The 23,164-nt window shown below is 31.6% G+C and overlaps 3 protein-coding genes across 3 annotated transcripts; 1 reads left to right on the top strand and 2 right to left on the bottom strand.

Annotated features, from left to right (window-relative positions):
- The first annotated feature begins 124 nt into the window (after nucleotides 1-124).
- Nucleotides 125-2,487, top strand: LOC8260622 (sphinganine C4-monooxygenase 1). Its single transcript, XM_002522377.4, has 2 exons — nucleotides 125-707; nucleotides 1,703-2,487. Exons 1-2 carry the CDS (start codon nucleotides 486-488, stop codon nucleotides 2,255-2,257), a joined length of 777 nt encoding a protein of 258 aa, XP_002522423.1. The 5' UTR covers nucleotides 125-485; the 3' UTR covers nucleotides 2,258-2,487.
- A 1,675-nt stretch (nucleotides 2,488-4,162) lies between these two features.
- Nucleotides 4,163-6,562, bottom strand: LOC8260623 (protein PHYTOCHROME KINASE SUBSTRATE 1). The gene has a single exon (XM_002522378.4). It carries the CDS (start codon nucleotides 5,983-5,985, stop codon nucleotides 4,456-4,458), a length of 1,530 nt encoding a protein of 509 aa, XP_002522424.3. The 5' UTR covers nucleotides 5,986-6,562; the 3' UTR covers nucleotides 4,163-4,455.
- Nucleotides 6,563-17,155: 10,593 nt separating this feature from the next.
- On the bottom strand, nucleotides 17,156-22,030 carry LOC8260624 (probable methyltransferase PMT2). Its single transcript, XM_048370479.1, has 7 exons — nucleotides 21,636-22,030; nucleotides 20,377-21,032; nucleotides 20,071-20,281; nucleotides 19,648-19,942; nucleotides 19,105-19,494; nucleotides 18,723-18,800; nucleotides 17,156-17,698 (listed from the first exon to the last, which is right to left on the bottom strand). The coding sequence occupies exons 2-7, from the start codon at nucleotides 21,022-21,024 to the stop codon at nucleotides 17,467-17,469; spliced, it is 1,854 nt and encodes a 617-aa protein (XP_048226436.1). The 5' UTR covers nucleotides 21,025-21,032; nucleotides 21,636-22,030; the 3' UTR covers nucleotides 17,156-17,466.
- Nucleotides 22,031-23,164: the final 1,134 nt, after the last annotated feature.

Raw genomic sequence — 23,164 nt, 5'->3', positions numbered from 1 at the left:
ATATTAGGAAAAGTCAGGAGTGCGCACGCTGACACGTTCTGCGCGAATTTTCCACTTACTGCATTCACAACAACAAACGGTATTCCTCCTATCCTCTATATCTATCCCCAGTCAAAGGCGGTGTCGTTTTAACCAAACAGAAAAAGAATCAAAAGCTGTGTGGGTTTTTGATTGTTTGATTTTTCTGTTTTCCAATTACAAAAGAAGTTGTGTGTGTTTTGGGTCTCTTTCAAAAGTCACCATTCCTCTTGTCTTCTTCTTTGATTCCAACGACTCAATTATGGAATCTTCTTCCTTATTTTTATTCAAACCCTAATTTCAATTATATAACCTCATCCCACAATTATGCTTTATTTCTATTTATAGAAGAAAAAACCTCAAGATTTTAAATTAGAAATTTGAAAGAAAAAAAGAACTCAATTTAAAAAAAAGAAAAAACTGAAACTTTTATGCTTTGATTGATTATTGATAATTAATTTTAAGACATGGAGTTTCAAATTTCAGATGAATTGCTGGGTACTTTTCTTCCAATTGTAATTTATTGGGTTTATTCGGGGTTATATATTGGTTTAGGATATTTTGATAATTATAGGCTACATACTAAGCAAGACGAAGACGAGAAAAATCTGGTATCTAAATCTACTGTTGTTAAAGGGGTTCTTCTTCAACAAGCAATTCAAGCTGTTGTTGCGATCATCTTGTTTACGGTATGTTTTTATTTTCCCCATTCGTTATTAGATTGATTTTATTTTGACCTGTTCTCTATGATTGTTGTTATTCTATTTATTTTACGTCTGAAACTTTGTTTTAGACATTAAGATGAGCAGTTTTATTTTGTTGCAAAGTGGGAAATCTGGCGATCATTTGCTTTTTTTTCCAGTTTTGACGTCTCTTTTGACTTTGAGCCTTTTCCATTAGTTTTATTATGCCTAGTGAAATCAGAACCTTCTAATAAGGAAAATATTATTCTATTCCCTTCGGAAATTATGCCTGATTTTTTTTTTTCTTTAAGAAAGCATGTTGTTGCATAACATGGTAGATTGCTCAGACGTGCATAACTGGATAATTTCTGCTTTGCGTGCTGTGCTTTCTTGTTGGTAAGTATTTTAGGTCCTATATATGACTTTATGTAGTTATGTATGGTTAACGTATATGCTAACAGGACGCAATTTATGTGTTTGTATTAATTTCTAAGATCAGTTGTGCCTCTAAATCAGTTAAGTGGCTAATCCTGTTCCTTGTAAACTCAAACCAACCAAAAATAAATGGGCAAGGGAAAAGTTTTGCAACACTTAAATATCAATTCTTCTTTTGTATGTGTGTGGTTCGGAGCATGAACAGACAGGAATTGATCAATCAAGTGGAATGGTTTTGGTTATTTATTTGTTAAAATTGTTTCTAGATTGCAATTGTTTGGTTGATGAGTTCAACTTTGATAATCGCAGCTCAAATTCTGTACTTATTGTAAGATTTTCTGAACCAAAGTTTGTTGGTTGTAATGCCTTTTATACCTTTTCTTTTCTGTTTACCTGAACCAGCAGCAAGCTGTGTGTGCCATCTTTTTGTTTCTGTTCTTTTGGGCTTTGGTTATTTATTTTGTTTTCTAGCTGTGATCTTAACCTGCCTAAAGTCAAGTCATTCACAATTCTATACATGATTTGCTATTGATTTTACTTTACAATTGAATCCTGCTGTTCTATAGGTAACTGGAGATGATTCTGAGACTGCTATGGATCAAAAGCCTTCCCTAATGATTCTAGCTAGACAGTTCGTTACAGCAATGTTGGTTTTGGATACTTGGCAGTATTTTATGCATAGATACATGCACCACAACAAGTTTCTATACAAGCATATCCATTCTCAACATCATCGACTTGTTGTACCCTACGCATTTGGAGCATTGTATAATCATCCAGTCGAGGGGCTTCTTCTCGACACAATTGGTGGGGCTTTATCTTTTCTTCTCTCAGGCATGTCTCCTAGAGCCTCCGTTTTCTTCTTCTCCTTTGCCACGATCAAAACAGTGGATGACCATTGTGGGCTGTGGCTTCCAGGGAACCTTTTCCACGTCTTCTTTAAAAACAATACTGCTTACCATGATGTCCATCATCAACTGTATGGTAGCAAATACAACTTTTCGCAGCCATTCTTCGTTATGTGGGATAAAATTCTTGGAACTTATATGCCTTATTCACTAGAGAAAAGAGATGGTGGTGGCTTTGAAGCACGGCCTGCTAAAGAGTACAAGGATGATTAGATAATGCCTGATGAAGGCACTGATTGTTGCAACGATGTAGCACAACTATCAGTTTTCCCATTTTAATTAACTACATCGCTTTTGTCATTTGTATGTAAATATATTGCTGTGCGTTACTTGTTTGGTCTATACAGTTAACATCAAGAGGATGTACCAATATAGATTTTGGCACAATGGATTATGTATCTATATTTTGGGGCTCTATATTAATTGTGGCCTTTTGTTGGATAGTTTGATCAAATTATTATTATTTATCGCAGGTACCTTTTTCATATCTTTTACAGAGTCGTCTGCCACATATTCATGGTGCTGTTGATTGGAATCATACAGAGATGCAGAGACTAGAAAGTCATAGATTATGTTCAATGGGTTATTTGCGTCACTTTGACTGGAAAAGTGGGGTCTGTTGTTGATCTAAGCTATTATCTTTTTACTAGTTCTTTTTAATTTTTATCACAAGTGTTATCCGTGAAGAGAAAACTGATTCCCAATGGCTTCTACAGCTTTGAGACCAATCCTCACGGACCGTCATCCCAAGGTAACATTCCAACAACCCAAAATTGTAGAAAATGCAGGGAGTTTCAAACAAAGACGTGTGGACTCCCATTGGTCTGTTATTAATAATCAAACATACTAATAAACTTCTGATAGAGAGATGATAGACTTGGAAAAAGATAGGTTTTGCAGACTTAACAGAACTTTTCCTTCCATTAAATTTAGTTTTTATCAATCATTATAGCTTGAAGGTGAATTGTTTCTCCATGTTAGTGACCTAATCTGATGGCCTTTAATGCATGTCTCTCTCATTTGGCCCTTGACAGAAGACATTTCACTTGTCCTTGAGCTTTTACACTATGCGGGTATCCAACGAACTTAATATTATGGCAATTTTGGTTAATCTTAGATCTGTCGTCCTTCATCTGTGCCACAAGTGAGCGTCTTCCAGCTAAGATAATCTGCGTGATCTTGTTCCCTCTTTTGCTGATTATCAATGGACACTGTACTTTTCACATTTATTCTTATATACTTTTGCCCGATGAGTTATTTTTTACATCATGCACATGGCAAGCTTTTCATATCATTTAATTTTATCTTCTGATTAGGTAAATCGAATGTCTTTATGATTCTTTGTTCATCTTCTCAAACAATAAAGGCCAAGTTGCTTACTATCAAAACTTCATACAGGGAAAAAAAAGGGAGTAAAGCTGCAGGTTTTATTTTCTGTATCCATGATTTCAGTATTTTCCTTGATGGACAAGAACTTTCTTGAATATATATCTTCTGTATAATATTAGTAAATTCAAAGGTGCACTACTTATGGATGAAAGGAATAGTATGAAACCATGGACCAACCTCATTAATATGGTGGTTGTGGAATTGATGGAAGAAGCCTACCTTACCTTATAATTGAATGCAACAAATAAATGAGTCATTTTAATAGACATTCTTGATGAAATGTCATTAATATGGAATTTGTGATGGAATAGGCATTGCCACTCCAGTTCACCTTGAATTGTTCTAGCAGGAATAAAACCTTATATGTTGTCAGAAACATGTAGCATCTTCGGCACTTTCTGGGACCAACAGCTGTTAATGTCTTGTAAAAGTACCCTGCAACAACTTGCATTATGCACTTTTTAAAACTGAGACACGTATTGGAAGCTTCAAAAGGGTAATGAAGTGTTCTTCTTTGCTTTTTCTTTTACTATTTTCTCATTTCACTTTTCCTTAATGGTCCGAACAAAAATATCTTCTAATACATGCTTTTACCCAGATTGTACGGCTCAAAACTTCTGTTTCAGTAAGAAAAACATTTTTATTCTTCAGGTTTATACTCATCAAAGTACAGGATGATGAGACTAGATTTATGCAAGCTGAAGCATTAGCAAACTAGAAAACCAGATAGATTTTGAAACACATGCATTCTTCCTTAACTTACAGGCTTACATTGGAAATAAGGAATCAAATTAGAACTGCAAATCAAGGGCATATATAACTTACATTGCCTTGTAACCTTGTAAGAAGTAGCTAGATTCAACACATCCAGATGCTTTTAATCAAATAAAATTTCCACAAGCAGCAAGAAACCAAGAGCATCTTTAGAAAACATTAATATACTAGTCACCTAGTTTCTAATGTTGATCACGGAAGGGAATGGACATATAATTAGGAATAACTTTCAGCTAAGAGATTTTGACTTATTGAATGTACAAAAGATGAGAACTTTGAGGTGGGTGCAACCGAGGGAGTGAACGGCTGGTGCTACTGAGTGCACGTTGATTTTGTCTTGAACCGAACCCCATCAGCTTATTTTCAACTGGAAATTTTGGGACTGGCACGTACAAATCCGACACGCGACGCAATCTTGGATCAAAATTTGCCTTGTCATCGCTTGTTCTGTATATATCTCCTGCAATTTTTACAGCCTTGTGACTGTTGCATCCCAGCAAAATGTTGGGGCGACGTCTTGGTGTCTCTTTGCCAGTTCCACTAGTTTTAGACTTTGCTGTTATAGGAAATATCTTTATTGGACTTGGTGCTGTTGTGGATGGCCTCATCTCTTCATAATCAGACATTACAGAGAAATCTGCAGCACTAGCAGTGACTACACTCCACTCTATGCTAGCCTCGCTTGGTGCATAGCAAGTTGTTGGGGTGATACAGCCAGAAGTTTCATCTGATCCTTGCCTTGCCAGAAATGGAGTAACTTTTCCTGTCAGGCTCTCAATCTCAAATAAGTCTGAACTTGCATCGCTCTCATTATCGTTGTAAACTACACCTGATGATGTAGCGGAGTAGGCAATCTCTTCCATTTTTGGAGTTGTATCCCAGGACAACATTGACAGCCTCCTCTCAATTCTAAAAGACTTGCTTTTCTTGTCATGTACTGGGGAGCCAAACACCTCCAGTGATTTTCGCGGATTTAGTTCTTCCTCTCGAAGTCTCAATTTATTAGGAAGATTTCCTGCTACATGATCTGACATTGGGAAACTAAAACACTTCTCTCTGTTCATGCCAATTCCCAACTTATCCAAACCCTGACAGCAACTCTCCTCGGATAGTAAAGATCCTGAGCGTGGTGTATTAGGATCAAGATTGGTCTTGGTGAGTTCTTCCGTAATTGCTTTGTTTTGAAGCATACCTGAAGCATTAGGACTTCTTTTGAAACTGATTTCGCCGACATGGGCATCATCAACATCAATAGAATCTTTATCAGAACAAGAACATTTGCAACCAAGACCAGCGAGAAAATTCATTCCACTACTTCTTCCATTTGCTTTATTACTTGTTTTTCTTTGCAGAACAGTCTTTCTTTGAACGTTCTGCAGCAAAGCGGTCTGGCTGTTCCAACTTGAATCAGAAATAATACTTGGAGATCCAGCTGGAAGAACTATTGGTTTTCTAGAGATTAAATCGTCCTGTTCATGATCTTTCTTTGGCTGATTGTACTTCCTTGGAATAATATTGGTAAGTCTTGGAGTACTATCTTCTTCAATTCCTCCGTTGAAATACTTTTCAGCACTAAATACTCCAATTTCTCCATCTTCTACTTTCTTTCTTCCCAAGAAACGATGCTGTTCTTGATCTTGTTGACCAGCAAGTTTACGTACCTCGCCGTTGTTCAAGTAGGAAGAGAAGGAAACATCGCGTAGATTGTTATTAATAGTACTGCTATTTTCCAAAGGCAATGTTTGTGCAATGCTAGTACTGAAAGTTAAATTAGCCATAGCTATTAATATATATATTCTTTCGCACAAAAACACAAAGAATAAGAGAAAATGACACCAAGAAGTAACAAGAAATGTATCTGGAAGCAGGAAAACAGGATACAGGAGGCACAAAGCTACAAAAGGAAAGGAAAAGGACCCAACAAAGAAGGTAGAAGTTGAGACAGAAGAATTTGGAATTTTTGTATTCAAGTACTTGAAGAAAGCAAAGCCTTGAGGTCCCCTTATAAGATGTTTTATCTCTACCAAACTGAAAGAAACTAAACAAGGGCTGAAAGTAGCAGATCAGAAGAAGAATGAATGGAAGAAAGGAGTGTTTGAAACTGGAGAAACTTTGTATAGCGTTGGGTTGGCTTATCGAGAGATGGGGTAGCTAGTCCTATATGTAGGCAAGTGGAGAAGAAAATGTTAAAAAGAGAAGGGCCAGACATGTTAAATTCTGTAGGATGGCAGCATTTCTAGTGTTACAAACTTGAAAAATTTTCATAAAATTTTGTTCTTATGGAATCTTACTCACACAGCGCCTAAACTAAATTGAATTTTGCAACATGACAGCATTTCTAGTGTTACTACTTAAAACTTCCATAACATTTTGTTCTTATGGAATCTTGCTAAAACAGTGCATAAAATGTATATTTATAAGATAAATTTTTAAGAAAAAAAAAAGGGTGCTTTAAGTTTTATATATAAATATTTTGTGGATACGATAGTTTGTTAGATTTATATGGAAAGTCATCTTGAGTACTGCCCAGGTTTTTGACAAGTTTGGAATAACAACTTGATAGGATGATCTGAGACAACATGTAATGCAATAGGATTTCAGATTAGCAAACCGCCAGAAAATTTAATTTTTATATATATATATATATACTTTGACTCATCCATACATAAATTATAAATAATAACCACCATAGTATATTGGATCGTTATAATGTGAGTATTTTATCACAACTTTGATCTTTGATATTAAGCTAATTATATTCTTAATTTATTAGTCAATGCTACATGTACTTATATTATAAAATTTTAACAAGTTCGTGTAAGAGAGTCAAATGCTAAGCACATATTTACAGTTAAAAAATAAAATTATAAAAACTATTTATATTTTAAATTTAAATAATTATATTTAAGAGTCAAACTTGGTCCGAGAAGAAATAAAAAATGACCTTAAAATTTTAAAAATAAAATATTCTGAATGAAAATAGACAAAAGCTTTAATATGGAGACTTCAAGTTAGACCAAATATCAAGAACTTATATGAAATGATTATGGAGTAATTGTAAGGATTAATGATTAAATTATTAAAGTTAAATAGATCGATTATATTATCATAATCATATATAAAACAAGAAAAATAATGATATATGGATGATAATGAAAATAAGATAAATGGTTAATCATGTGAACATCATGAATCGAACAAGAGGCTAACAATATTGATGAAGTCATGTGAGAAGATAAGAGTCAAAATCAATCGAGTACTAATTGACGGTCCTTAATGCATAAGATTTAGAAATATAAAATTAGAAAAATTTATTTAAATAATGATTAGAATACATAAAAGTTATGCATCAAAACAACTTTTTTAAATACCAATAAAGCCAAAAAAACTGTATAATTTAACATATTAATGTAGTCTTTTGTGATTAATAAATTATATATATATATATATATATATATATATATATATTACATTCATTTAAATTGATAATAAATATAAAAGTATGTTATTTGTTATAAATATTTCAATATTGAGAATTATATTTGTTAACCACCTCTTATTAACCGATGGATTTTTAACTTTTATTTTACCAAGTTAACAACTCAACCTATTTCCTAGCCTTTTACTATTATCAAAAGACATTTTCTGTAGCTATTTAAAAGTAGCTATTATTATTCTTGTTCCATGAGATAATATCTTTAACTAACTTGTGTTATTCTTTCGCTGGTTAAAGACACTGTAATGTTATCTTTGACAGTTTAAGAAAGTGATCTTCATGGCTGAGATTACTCCATCTTTTTAGGCTATCAACGGTCATCTTCTTTTTAATATAAAGAAATAAATCGCTTTTGATTACATACATAAAAAAATATCTTTTTTCTGTAGAATTTTTTTTTCTTTCTTTCTTCTACTGGATTATTATTTTAATAAAATTATTAATATTATTCTTGATTCCTACATTTGTTAGAAGACTTGTTTAATCCTGGAGAATATAAAAATAATCCCTAAGGACAGTGCAATTTTGCACAACTCAGGTTATTGTCTTTTTTTTTTCTTCTTATTTCTCATAATTCTGATTACAAACCCAGAGTTGCTAATGACAATCCTCCTAAACCAAAGGCAAATTTGGAAGGCCAAGTCATCATGCACCTCAGTGCAGGAAGAGAGCGAAAAATGACAATCCTCCTAAACCAAAGGCAAATTTGGTCGAAGGAGATGATATTATTGCTGCTGTTATTTCTCAAGTTAATCTTGTGGCCGATGTGAAAAACTGGGTGGTAGACTTTGGTGCTACTAGGCATATTTGTGCAAACAAAGATGCTTTTACCTCCTACACACCAGTAGGGGAAAGAGAAGAATATGTGTACCTTGGTGATTCCCGAACTGCTAATGTTCTTGAAAAAGGAAAAGTTCTTTTCAGGCTCACATCCGGCAAGATCTTCGCTCTCCATGATGTGCTTCATGTGCCAAATATTAGAGCTAATCTAGTATATGTTGCACTTATGAGAAAAGGTGGAGTTAAGGTGTCATTTGAATCTGACCAAATTGTTATGACAAAAAATAATATTTTTGTAGGAAAGGGTTATTATAATCAGGGATTTTTTGTACTTAATGTTTCTGAAATAATGAAAGGAAATACATGTTCTTCTGCTTACTTGATTGACTCTATTGATTTATGGCATATGCTAGATTAGGACATGTGAATGCTAGTTATATAAATAAAATGCAATCGTTTGGTATTATTTCTGGCATAAACAAAGCTAATATGGATAAATGTCAAATATGTGCTGAAACAAAATTAACTAAGAAAACATGTCATTTTGTTGTTAGAGAATCTGAATTACTTAGTTTAATTCATACTGATTTAGGTGACCTAAAACAAACAATGACTAGAGGTGGTAAAAAATATTATGTGACTTTTATTGATGACTGTTCAAGATATGCTAAACTTTATTTGTTAAGAAACAAAGATGAAGCCTTTGACATGTTTTTGATATATAAAGCTGAAGTTGAAAACCAACTTAATAAAAAGATTAAAAGAATTAGATATGATAGAGGTGGTGAATATATAGCATTTAATGAATATTGTGAAGAAGAAGGAATAATACATGAAGTGACTCCTCCTTATTCCCCTGAATCAAATGGTGTAGCAGAAAGGAAAAATAGAATCCTAAAAAAAATGATGAATGCATTACTTGTCAGTTCTTTTGCAAATGATAATCTTTGGGGTGAAACTATCTTATCTGGATGTCACTTAAGAAAACTGGTAAAACACCTTATAAGTCATGGAAAGGCCATATACCTAACCTTAAATATTTAAAAGTATGGAGGTTTCTTGCTAAAGTTATATTGCCTGATCCTAAGAAAAGAAAATTGGTTCTAAAACATCTGATTATATGTTCATTGGTATGCTAAACATAGTGCTGCATATAGATTTCTTGTATTAAAAAGTGATGTGCTTGATTGTAATACAATTGTTGAGACTAAAAATGTAGAATTTTTTGAGAATATATTTCCGTTAAAAACTGAGTCAATTTCTCATGTGCCTATTGAAAATGATACTGAAAACTCTATTGAGGAGTTGAGCCGGAGCAAGAGACAAAGAATACAAAATTCTTTTGGAAATGATTTTTATACATATCTAGTTGAAAATGATGCTTTAACTTATTTGGAAGCTATTTCTTCTTCTGATTCTGTATTTTGGAAAGAAGTAATTAAAACCGAAATTGATTCTATTAATCAAAATAAAACTTGGATTTTAGTTGATTTGCCCCTGGTGCAAAACCTATTGGTTGTAAATAGATTTTTAAAAGAAAAATTAATCCAGATGGTTCGATTGAAAAATACAAAGCTAAGTTGTTTGCAAAAGGTTTTTCTCAGAAACAAAATGTTGATTATTTTGACACTTTTGCCCCTGTTACTAGGATTGCATCTATTAGAGTTTTAATTGCCTTGGCTTCCATTTATAAACTTTTTATTCATCAAATAGATGTTAAAACAGCATTTTTAAATGGTGATTTGGAAGAATAAATTTATATGACACAACCCGAGGGTTGTATTGTTTCTAGACAACAAAACAAAGTTTGCAAACTTCTTAAGTCTTTATATGGTTTAAAACAAGCTCCTAAACAATGGCATAAGAAATTTAATCAAGTGTTGATTGGTGATGGCTTTTCCTCTACTGATGTTGATAAATGTGTTTATACTAAACTTATTGATGGTGAGTATGTCATTATTTGTTTATATGTGGATGACATGCTTATATTTGGTACTTGTCTTAGTATAATACATGAAACAAAATCTTTTCTTGCTTCTAAATTTGATATGAAAGATATGGAAGAAGCAAATGTAATATTGGGTGTTAAAATCATAAGGAAGGGTGATAGTATAATGCTATCACAAGAGCATTATATTGAGAAACTTCTTAAGAAGTTTGGACATTTTGATGTCACACCTGCGAGTACCCCTTATGATGCTAACACTCAATTAATAAAGAATAGAGGAGATCCAGTTGCACAATCTGAGTATGCTCAAATAATTAGGAGTTTAATGCATTTAATGAATTTCTCTCGACCTGACATAGCATATGTTATGTGTAGATTGAGTAGATATACACATAATCCTAACCGTGATCATTGGGCTGTCGTAGTCAGACTAATGAAATATTTGAGAGGAACCATGAATTATAGTTTACTATATAGTGGATTTCTTGCTGTGTTAGAAGGATACAACGATGCTAACTGGATTTCAGATTCATATGAGATAAAATCCACAAGTGATTATATGTTTACACTAGGAGGTGGTGCAATTGCTTGGAAATCATCTAAGCAAATAATTATAGCAAGATCCACTATGGAGTCAGAGTTTATAGCTCTAGAATTAGCTCGCAATGAGGCTAAGTGGTTAAAAAACTTCTTAGCTAGTATTCCTTTGGGAATAAAACCAACTCCTTCAGTGTCTATGTATTGTGATTGCCAAACGGCAATAACCATTGCAAAGAACAAATCTTTTAATGGTAAAAATAGACATATCCGTCTAAGACATAATGTAATTAAGCAGCTGAAAAAAGATGGAGTTATATCCATAGATTATGTGAAGTCAGAAGTGAACTTGGCCGATCCACTGACTAAACCATTGGGAAGAAAATTAATTTTTGAAACATCGAGGGGAATGGGACTTGTGCCAATTTGAGAATTAACCATGATGGTAACCTGACCTTTGTGATTGGAGATCCCATGAATTAGGTTCATACGGATAATAATAAATCATGTGTTAATCATGCTAGCACTATAATTTTGTCTATTCCTATGATGTGAGTTGTGCTATAATGCAATTAATGTGAGGATGAGTTAATAACTCTTAACGAATTTCATATTCCTCATGGATGGTGTATATAATTGCAGTATACACTTGATGAAATCACCTATATAAGTATGAAGTGGGGTTGCTTCTATGAGATTGTGGCATAATTTCTAGAGCACTCATGAAATACCAGTCGCGCGCACGCACTTATTAGCGCAATACAACGTTGAACAATAGTATTAGTAGGGGTATAATGTGATCAATAATATGTTAACATAAAATTTAAGAATTACTTGGTTCATAGAAGCTATATGCTTCACCAAATTCTTTATATTATGTCTTATTTTTCTAAATTTAGTTCATAGTCTAAAAGACACCAAATTGATGCATTATACACTAAAATATTTAACCCAGTAAATAAAATTAATTTTGAAATATTGGGGGGATTGTTATAAATATTTCAATATTGAGAATTATATTTGTTAGCCACGTCTTATTAACGAATGGGTTTTTAGCTTTTGTTTTACCAAGTTAACAACTTAACCTATTTCTTAGCCTTTTACTATTATCAAAAGACCTTTTATGTAGCTATTATTATTCTTGTTTTATGAGATAATATCTTTAACTAACTTGTGCTATTCATTAGCTGGTTAAAAACACACTGTAACATTATCTTTGACAGTTTAAGAAAGTGATTTTCGTGGCTGAGATTACTTCATCTTTTTAGGCTATCAACGGCCATCTTCTTTTTAATATAAAGAAATGAATCTTTTTAATATAGCTTTTGATTACATACACAGAAAAATATCTTTTTTTCTGTAGAATTTTCTTTCTTTCTTTTTTCTACTGGGTTATTATTTTAATAAAATTATTACTATTATTCCTGATTCCTACATTTTTTAGAAGACCTGTTTAATCCTGGAGGATACAAAAATAATCCATAAAGACAGTGCAATTTTGCACAACTCACGTTATTATCTTTTTTTTTTTATTCTTATTTTTCAGGTCAGCTTCAACATTATTTTCATGACAAGTTTTTTATTATTATTTTAGACTGGATTAAAAACAAAATATGGCATCTTTCAAAATATAAAATTATTAATTTAACTAGAGAATAAGTAATTATTATTTTTAATAATTTACAATAACTCGGTAACAAAAATAATTGTAATAATTCTATTTTAGTGTGAATAGATATTGACATGATAGGTTCTTTAATGCTTATAAAAAGATCGGCCCTCATTAATTTTCATAATATATCCATTTCCTCTTTTTGAATTTTGATCAATAGAAATAAAATTTATAATTAAAATTTTAATCAAATTAAAATATGTATTTATAATCAAACAAAATTTACAGATATGCAAATTAAAATATGCATTTTTAATCAAACTAAATTTACAGATATGCAACATTACTAATTTGATATCACTATAATCAAGTTATATTTGCAACAAATTGCTCAATAAATTCTCTTTTGAAGTAATATAGATTTATAATAAATGAGTATAATATACTAAATAATTATTATTGTGTCTAAGTTAGCACTCGCAAGTGTATGAACCGTTCTTAAAGTAACGGTAAGTTCGCCAAGAGGTCAATTTCTCAGAGAACTATAAGGCCACTTATTATAAAGATTAATTATCAATACAAAACAATAAAAGTAAATCTAAACACTCTGAATCAGTATTTTTTGAGAGAGTAATATTTATAAAGTAAAGTAACCAAACAATAAATAAATATGCAATGTAAATGCAAATGCTTATGATTTAAAACTATATGCTAAAGACAGAATTTAGTCTAGCCATTTAATTTGTAATCTCTTTGTTTTACTTTAAGCTTAGATATAATGAATGAGACGGTGATGTGCATTTTTCTTTAGTCACTGAAATTAATGCTACAACTAAAATTTCTTTTACCAATATAGATTGAAACAAGATTAGTGTTTCTAATACATTCAACTTAAATATGTTTATAACAATTACTATTGCTAAATTAATATGATGGTTAACTAACAATAATAACTGAAACTAATAAATATATGGAAATAAAGAAATTATTTATTAAATAAATAAATAACAAAATTTATACAAAAATAAAAAGTCTAAACTAAACATTTATGAAAACTAGCCTAACATATTTAACGCAATGATCATGGTATTAAATAGAAAGACATAAAACAATAAAATAAAAGCTCCATATATGATAATATTAATAGGTTTAGTAATAGAATTGTTAACTTTAATACTAAGTAGGTATCGTTTCTCTTAGATTTAATTATTTTATTTGTTTGAATTTATTATAAATTATTTTAACTTAATTTTTGTTATTGTATTCATTATGATGAAGAAAAATAGATAACGTGACCATATTTATAAATCAAAAAATATAAAAGATGATTTTAAAATTTAAAGGGAGAAAACTCAATTAGAATCATAGTATCATATACCTAAAATAAACTTGTTATATACTTAGTATATACTTTTCACTGTATCTTTTAAAAATTATTTTATATATTTTAGATGATAATTTTTCTATATTATGTATAATTGATATATTTCTTTTATATATCTATCTCATATAATAATCAATATATAAAAATTTTACTAAATATAAATCAAACACGCATAATATAAATATAAATTTATTAAATTTAAAATATATACTTATAAAATACCTATATATATATTTATTATATACCCGTAATATACTCATGAAATACTTTATACAATTATAATATATTTATCTATTTTCTTAATATTTTGAATTTTATTTTTAAAATTAATTTAACAATTTCTTCAAGCATCTAAAATCAATAATTATAATCTAATAACATTGATGTAACAATTTTATAAATTTTAATTAATTATGAAATTGTTATAGATACTCATTATATACTCATATTATATTCAAAATACTATATACTGTTACATGTTCTTTATCTTCTTTTTTTATATATATTTTTAATATTTTATTTTTATATAGTTTTTAATTTGTGCATGAATCATATTCTTATAATAATTACTTTTTATTATTTAAGCACTTTTTATATATGTTTTATTATACTTAAGGAATAGTTATAACTTTTTATTTTTAATTCAATTTTTAATGTCATTTTATGCTTTTATTTTATATTTTAGTTGGAATTTAGTTAGAGATTTAGAGAGAACTTTGGTTGTTACTTATAGGCACTAAGACCTGAACTTCATGTCATGCTCTCTATTTTTTAAAAACCTTTATTGTTATTGTTTTGATTTTAGTTATTATAACCATTAATAGTAGTAGACATGCATTATATACTTATAATATACTCAGAGTATAGTATATAATGTTAATTGCATTTTTTTGTGGCTTTTGATCTTATTTTTGTATTTGCTTGAAAATCATTGCTTAGTCAATTCTAATTATTGATTAGAAACTTAGACAAAAAGTTCAGTTTTTTCTATTCATGTGATATGATCTTATTAGACTATATTAATTCATGCATAAGACAACTACAATTTTGAATTTTAAAGAAGTAAAATGCAAATCTTGTTAGATTTTTTTTAATTAGATCTTTAAAAATAGAGACTTGTGATTTTCTTAATTCTTTTTTTCATTTTACTAGTTTTACAAATGTATGGTTTTTTATGGAGAAAGATCATGTATAATTATGATTTTTAAACAAGTTGATGAGCATTAGAAGAGGCTTGTGATTGTATTGTTTTCTTTGTATACTCGAAATAAAATTAGTATAAAATATATACTCATAATAAACTCAGAGTATACTATCTACTATTAACCATGAGATTTTAAAAGTTATTATTCTTCGATATGAGAATGCATATTATATCAAAGTTCATATATCTTTTTTTTTTCAGTAATCACTATGGTGAAGAAAAATAGATATTGTGTCCATATTTAAAAAAAAAATATATGAAATATGATTTTACAATATGAATGAAGAAGCTTCATTAATAACTAGAGTATTATATACCTAAAATAAACTCATTATATACTCAATATATACTATTTACTGTATTTATTTGGGTCAGTAATAACAATAAAATTTCATACAGATATTTTATCAAACATCTAAGCTGCAATATCTGATTCAACAAACAAAAAAAAGCTTAAAGGCAAATAACAATAGCGATGGTGCTTTATAAACTCTCTTCTTCTGCTGACATGACTATTCGTCTTCTCTTCAATGTTATTTTTCTTTTTTTGCAGATTATTTATTATAGATTGTTGCAGATTTTTTGAGATTTTAGTGTGGCGAATTTATTTGAATTAGTTACTGTGATTTTTTGCTTTCGAATATGTTGCTTTTGAGTAAAACAATGTTTTATATGGGTTGCATAGAAGTAAGTTTTTGTTGACTTTAAAGCGAATTTTTATAAGATTTTGGAAATGAAGGTATAAAAGTTAGACACCTCTTATATTTAGACATTTCTATAAATTTTCCTTAGTTTTAACGATAGAATATTTCAGGCGGGAAGGATCATTGTTGAATGAAATATATGAGAATGATAAACGAATCCTGAATTATTATGACATATGATATGAAAAGATTGGTTTTCCTCACAAAAACAATGAAAAGATTATTGGTAAGTAACCAGCAGCAGCAGCAGATGGGTGTTTCCCCTCCTCAATTAGCAAAATAAATAATTGCCATCAGATCAGTGGCGTCATTTGATTGGCTACAGGAAGTGAAAAAGGAAAACAGGAGGACACAAAAAGAGGCTACGAATCCACCACGTCTATCGTTGCATGCTGGAGTTTCTAATAGACACAGACACAGCATTTCTGGATTAATCTTTCTTTTTCAGTGTTTTAGTCCACACAAAATTTACCTTCTTCAGGAGCCAAGCTGTACTCTGCCCCTCAGGACTGCCTCTCTATATTTCGTATCAACAACTTGTAGGGCCAAACTCTTCGTTCAAACAGGACAATTTTAGGTTTCATTTCGCAAATCACAACACCCAACTATTCACAATATCCACCTTTAAACTAAATTTTAAAAGCCATTTTCTCTTAATATTAATCCCAATTTTCATTTTTTTCAGCAGAATTATAATGAGAATTTCTGTTTTCTTTTAGGGTTTATAGGGGAGAGGAAGAAAACTCAAACGGGAGTCACTTCCCAAGTCGAAATAAATTCACAGTTCTTTTTACTTCTGTTGTGAAATTGAAAATCACAGTCCAATATTCTGTTGATTAAACTATAACATTTAAAAGAGTAAAGATTTTATATTTATGTCAAACATGCCTTCGAGTTTTCTTCTGTGCCGATTGGAAATTTATATTCGATATCCTTTTCTTTTCTTTGATTATATTATATCATTATATTTGTTTCCTAACGAAACTGAATTTGATAATATTTGAATCATTAGACCTCTGACCCTATACCTAATAATGCAGATCATTTGAGGGTGATAAAAAGCTTAATCATGTGGGCTAAAATGTTATAAGATAAGGCCCTATGCCCATTTTGCCCAAAATAAATCCATGTTTCACCCAACGCATTTGGAAAGAAGAATACTCTTGACCGGTTTACTTATTTTGCATACCTTGTTCGCATTACACTTACATATACTCTTTCGCATAGTTCCAAACACTAAAGAGCAAGGTAGTAAATTGAGAAAGCAGCATTTGGGTGAAAAATTAAAAGATGGAACCAAAAAATAATTTGATGATTAATGTCTTAAGGGCTTACAGGAATCGGTCCATTGATAAATTACCACTACAAAACAACATGGCCGATCTTTATAGTTAAAACTCCAAAATAACATGGCCAAATTTATAGTTATAACTTATATCGTGTGGACCTTCCTCCCCGTGCTAATGGGAACTCACTCTGCAGGAAAGATGCTTATGCTTAAAACACCACATCATTTCAGGCCTTGTATAACATGAGCATTTCCTGCAGCACTGAAGCAATTCTCCAAGGTTTCACACCTTTCACTATTCACCATTTACTGCGCGGATGTGGAGTTTCCACCTGTGACCCAGTACTGCTTGACCGCAACTAGTATCTTCTCAGGAACTAGAGGACCATCTTCATGGTCCACCATTTTAGTATCCCATCTCATTCCTGCTACTATTTTCCTCACTTTAATTAGCACATCTACTTCATCGCGGAATATAACTGCACCTTCTGGTCTCAATATTCGGTCCATTTCTAGAAGAATGTCCTCAAAATTACATCTGCATTCATTTGTTAACAACATGAGTTACAATGGCATGGGAAGTGAGACTCTGTATTGACTATCAACTAATTTTCAGCTATTGACGTGCACAAGGAAACCGAGAAGTTAAAACTTGGTCATGAAGACAATGATGATGATGATGGTATCTAAATGCACACAAGGCCTACAGAATAAGCTTGACAACAAGGGAGCAAAGTTTATCTGGTCTGTCGTAGCTGCAAAGACTTTAGCCCAAAAGTTTATGTCATGTTACAATGAACTGATTTTCATGGACCAGGTGCCCTACCACGCCTAACCTATCTTATAAGGGGCAGGATCAGAACAAAAATTACTTAACACACATAGTGGATTGCAGAGTGATCAAAGATCAGGACATTGTTTTTAAGATGTGACTCTGACCAAGGTTGTTACTTGTTAGCCATCAGACAACACCACATTCATTTGTTCCTCAATTTCTATCCCATTCTATTCATATTCTTCATCACAGATAAGAAAGAAATTTTAAAAACTGACATGATTTATTAGTTGAAACTACACAATAACTGCACATTATATATTTATTTTCTAGTAACAAATATGGTAAGATAACTAAGACTAATGATTACAAAGTAAAAAATTAAAGCAGAGGCTCTCAAGACATTCCCATCTAAGTCACTTTAAGAGTAGGAGTAGCTCACCCTCACTTGCACTCTCACATTCATAGACATGCACAACTATTTTACTATCTGGTAATAACTAGCTTTCCCAACATAATGGCAATACTTGCAATCTACACTCTAGTTATGCCTTGAACCATTTCATTTTTGCATAGACTGTGCAAAATAAAGGTAGATTAAATCTGTACTTATCCAGTTAACTATGCCATCCATATTTCTATGATTAACCATTACATTCTTCTTATCCGATCCATGAGAGAACCATGCTATTAAGAGGAATTACATGGTAATATGAAACTAGATGCAAATAAAACAAGAAAAAAGGTTAGCCTTGTAATCTAACAAAAAACTAAACGCAAAACTTACTTTTCCTTGTACAAACTGAAAACACCATTAGCATGAATAAGGTCATATGTCCTTGGGTAAGTGGAGAAAGCTTCACACCTGAGACAGAGAAAACAAATTACATGATCACAATTGATATATAGAAATAAACATTTAATAGAAAAGGACTTTGGTCTTGTTGAATATATTAGTGAACCAACAAATGGTAGATCATTTCCCCTAGAAAAGCCTCTGTGAGGGAAAAATACAGTAGTGGGTATTTTGTGAACAGTACCACCAGGAATAAGGCATCTAAAGAGTTAGCCAAACAACAAACATTCCCAATTCTGCAACATGACAATGTTGAACATTACTGAGGTACTCTAAAGAATTATGGAACTGCTACATGCTTAGAACATCTTACCAATCATGATAGATTCCAATCAATCCTCTCTCATAAATGACGCCCAATGTGCTTTTCTCAGCTATAGTGGGCACAACATTCATAACCCATAATTTTGGAGACTGGAGTGCAGCAGCAAATCCTCCCAATCCAGCATTCATATCCATAATGTTGCGATACCTTCCGGAGTCAATTAGCCTATTGATTTTTTTATAAGCACTTGCATGCTTTTTCCAATTCTTGTTGTCCTCCTGGTATGTCTCAACAGAAACTCCAGGAATAGAACCGCTGGAAACTCTGGGAGGAACAGCATAAAGTCTGTCTGGAAATGCCTTCAGTCCACCACCAGCAACTTCATCTTGACTACCGACTTCAGGATATGGAGTAATGCATGCCTCCATTTTTTTGTACCTATGAGCCATAACAAACAAAGTCCAAACAAATGAACATACATACTAGTTGTTAAATTTATATTACAATTTTCAACAATGCTTGAAAGCTATGGAATCATAACATGTTGCTTCATTACCAACAAAATGAAATGAAATTAGAAAAAGTACATACCACACATCATCTGAATCTGCAGACTTGCAGAAAGTAGCTTGAGAGTTGTCTTGTCTACTAGCACATGATTCAGCATTTACTCTCTTTTGCCATACAGCCATTTCACCCTGTTCATACTTCTTCTCCCAGCAAAGAAGTTTAGCGAACTCTTCAATCTTTCTCTGTTCCTCCTGAAGTTCCTCCTTGGGACGCTGCCATGCTTTGTAATTAGTTTTCCAATTGATTGGAGGTCCAGAAAGCACCCAATAACCACCAGGTCTAAGAACTCGGTCAACTTCCATCATGTACATTCCCTCTGCAAGGAGTAAAAGAAAACATCAAATTAACTGCAACTATCACAATTTAAAAACAATCAAATATCACTAAAAAGAACAAAAATGAGAAAATCAAGAAAGCAATTTCTTTACACGGTGAGGTTCTCACCATTTGACCACCATTGGATGAGACAACGAGAGCAGTGAGCCATATCAAAGGCTCTAGATGGATATGGCATCTTTATGGTACCAAGAACACCAATAACAGCAGGTACACCTCTTTCAAGAGCAAATTGAACCTGTGCTTCATGTGAATCTCTTGGTGCAAATGACATGGCAATGACATTTCTGCTCCAAAGGTATGCACCCCAACTGGCAACCTGAATGCGACAAGCAAATGAAAAGGAACTGTCAATATGTTCACATTGTCAAATCGTATGAGACAAACAAATAAAGATCAAGTAATATAACATACCCCACAACCAGTATCCAGTGCAGTCCTTACTGTCCCATTAGCAATTGGTATCACTGAAGCTAGCTGATCAATATACTTATCTGCCCCTTGTGGAAACTGTGTTCCTCCACCTGGAAATCTAAATACATTGCCCTCATATTGGACCCAATTCTGAATAGCCTTCTCAACTGTTAAGCTCTTATATGGTGCATTAGCATACGGTACATAGTCACGACTCTTAGGCCAAGGAAATGGAGTCACATAACCTTCAGGTGCTGGGATCAGACAATGCAGCTTCTCTTCCTGCGGAGGGCAATGCCTCTCTCGATACATCATATTTTCTCTAGGGAAAGTCATAGCACGCCTCTGATCCTGGCAAGGTGTATAGTCAGTATAACGGGCTTTACAAGGCTCGAACACTTTGGCTTTGGATTCAGAATCTCTGATGGTACCAATTTCACCACCATGATGGGTCTCAAAATTGAGACTCGGAACTAAATTGCAATCTCCTGTATTCTTAGTGATCTCCATAGCAAGGTTGTCTGCCTTCCCAAATCCACTCCTCTGCCATGCTCCCAGTATATAGAAGAAACAGCATAGCCCAACAACTATAAAGATTTGTATAGAACTCCTAGTTCTATTATCAGCTGAATTAGTTTTCAGTGCCATTTTAAACCCTGAAATCGTTACCAGATCGATTCAGTTTCAGTGTCAAATGCAATCAAAGGAAAGAAACCATGCCTAAACTAGCTAGATCCACTATCCATATAGAGCTAAATCATCAGCAGGAAACAGTCTTTTTTTTTCAGAGAAAAAAATTAAGCATGGTTCTTGTATTGACACTAGCTGTATCATGTTTATGGTTCAATGACTAGGAAGCGGAAAAAAAAGAAAAAGCATCCATGATAAACAAAAATCGAGTCTTTATTTGAAATAAATGCATTAGATGAGAGTCACACCAACTAAAATTGACACTAAAATTATGGCTTTTATGGATGGAGTAAATCTGCAAGTACCTTTCTGGAATAACACAATTCAGTTAAAATCCTATACTTTATGAGCAACTGAATACTTGTTTTTAAAGAAAGATGTGAACTTTAAACAGCAATGATCCAAATCTGATCTCAAAAACCCACCTCAACGAACGCCAACAAAACAAAAACAAAAGAGCGAGAATCTTTGGTTAAATAGAAAGATCAAAACATACCCATTAAATTGGAAAAAGCATATCTACTGAGAACATAGAGCAGCAAGAGAAAAGAAAAAGAAATCAAACTCACCAATCGCATGAAGCAGCGTCTGAAGAAAAGATACAAAACTCCACTGAGAAAGAAAAGAAGTGATACTATTATTATTATTATTATTAATTTATTGCGCGCTGAACTTTAGCAAGCTTTGGGCTCTCTCTGTGCTGAGCAGAGAACAGAAACACAATGATGAAATGTAAAGTGAGAATATAGAGATCTCTACTCTCTAAATCTCTGATATCTAAATGCCGAATGAGCCGTGTCTCTCTCTCTGTTATTAAATCTCTGTAAATCTCTCCGATCTCTCTCTTCCGTTTTATTTATTTTTTACAGATAAAAATTTATTATAAAAGAAGAATATCGACTAAAAAAAAATCTATAAATGGAAATAAGACTTTAAGAGTGTGTGTGCAAGTTATTGTTGCAACTTCCACTACGTCGTCATGTAGAACAAGTATGTGCATATATAATTAATAAACCCACCCCACACGTGACACGTCTTCTCCTTTTCTCTCCTTCCCTACACCTATTTTTACATTTTCTTATATGAAAAATATCTGTTTACCATAAATACATAATTTAAAAAATTTGATATTGTATTACAATAAATATATATTCATAATTTATTAGAAAATGTTTATTAACAAATGTTAAATATCTTACCGTTGATTAATTCCAAAAGAGTTTAGTATTACATCTGCTGTTCAGGGGACTTAGTCTAGTAATATGCTTAATTAGTAATAGATGTATTTTTTTAATTTATATAAAATTCTAGATTTAAGGTTTTTGATTTATAATAAATTTCTAGTACTAATTAAAAATTAAATTAATATTTAAAAAATTGATATCAGATCTCCCATTTATCATTACTATTTAATAATAATGAGTAATGTTTTTTTGCGCGTTCTGCCAAATTGCGTACCAGTGGGGCGATGCAGTATGGTGTATGCCCACTGCTTTTCTTTATTTGTTTTCGTGTATGTTCTTTAACATGGGCCAGAAAGGGACCCACGCGGTAACGATTATGCGATTTTGATTTGACTAATGCGTCAATTTACTGAATTTAGACTCAAAGTAATTAGCTCATACTTTAACCTATAAGAAAACTTCATATTAAATGATAAAATGTATAAAAATAAATTTTTGTTAATTTATAATATACTTACTTAATTCTAATATTTAGTAAAAATAATCAAATTATATTTATAATTAAAATTTCCTAATCTGATTATTATTATCAAAAGCATATAAAATTAGAATAAGTTTTATATTTTAATAATAATTAGCCTTAGTTTTATTTTATTTTTTATTTTGGACTCTGGACAAATTTTAACACAGTAAGATACTGAGATGTGGGTGCTTGGTTGAATAAGTGGATTAGTTGTTCAACCATTAAATCTTTTATAATATATATATAATTTAATATTTTTATAAAATATTTATTTTATTATGCAAAAGCTTATTTGAAGTATTTATATTATAATTTTTAGATTTATTATTTATATTATTTGTATAATGCTAATTAGTTTTTATAAATATAATAAGTTATTATAATTTGAAAT

The sequence above is a fragment of the Ricinus communis genome, chromosome 1 (assembly GCF_019578655.1).
Source record: "Ricinus communis isolate WT05 ecotype wild-type chromosome 1, ASM1957865v1, whole genome shotgun sequence".
NCBI lineage: Eukaryota > Viridiplantae > Streptophyta > Magnoliopsida > Malpighiales > Euphorbiaceae > Ricinus > Ricinus communis.
The sequence above is the reverse complement of the archived record's forward strand: the minus strand, read 5'-3'. Positions and strand labels throughout refer to the sequence as shown.

Bases quoted from the DNA above. Each gene is read 5' to 3' on its own strand.
- LOC8260622 (XM_002522377.4), top strand. From the start codon at position 486: ATGGAGTTTCAAATTTCAGATGAATTGCTGGGTACTTTTCTTCCAATT. The intron at 708-1,702 runs GTATGTTTTTAT...GCTGTTCTATAG, and splicing joins TTGCGATCATCTTGTTTACG to GTAACTGGAGATGATTCTGA.
- LOC8260624 (XM_048370479.1), bottom strand. From the start codon at position 21,024: ATGGCACTGAAAACTAATTCAGCTGATAATAGAACTAGGAGTTCTATA. The intron at 19,943-20,070 runs GTGAGAACCTCA...TACTCCTTGCAG, and splicing joins CATCCAATGGTGGTCAAATG to AGGGAATGTACATGATGGAA. The intron at 19,495-19,647 runs GTATGTACTTTT...TATGGCTCATAG, and splicing joins GCAGATTCAGATGATGTGTG to GTACAAAAAAATGGAGGCAT.
- LOC8260623 (XM_002522378.4), bottom strand. From the start codon at position 5,985: ATGGCTAATTTAACTTTCAGTACTAGCATTGCACAAACATTGCCTTTG.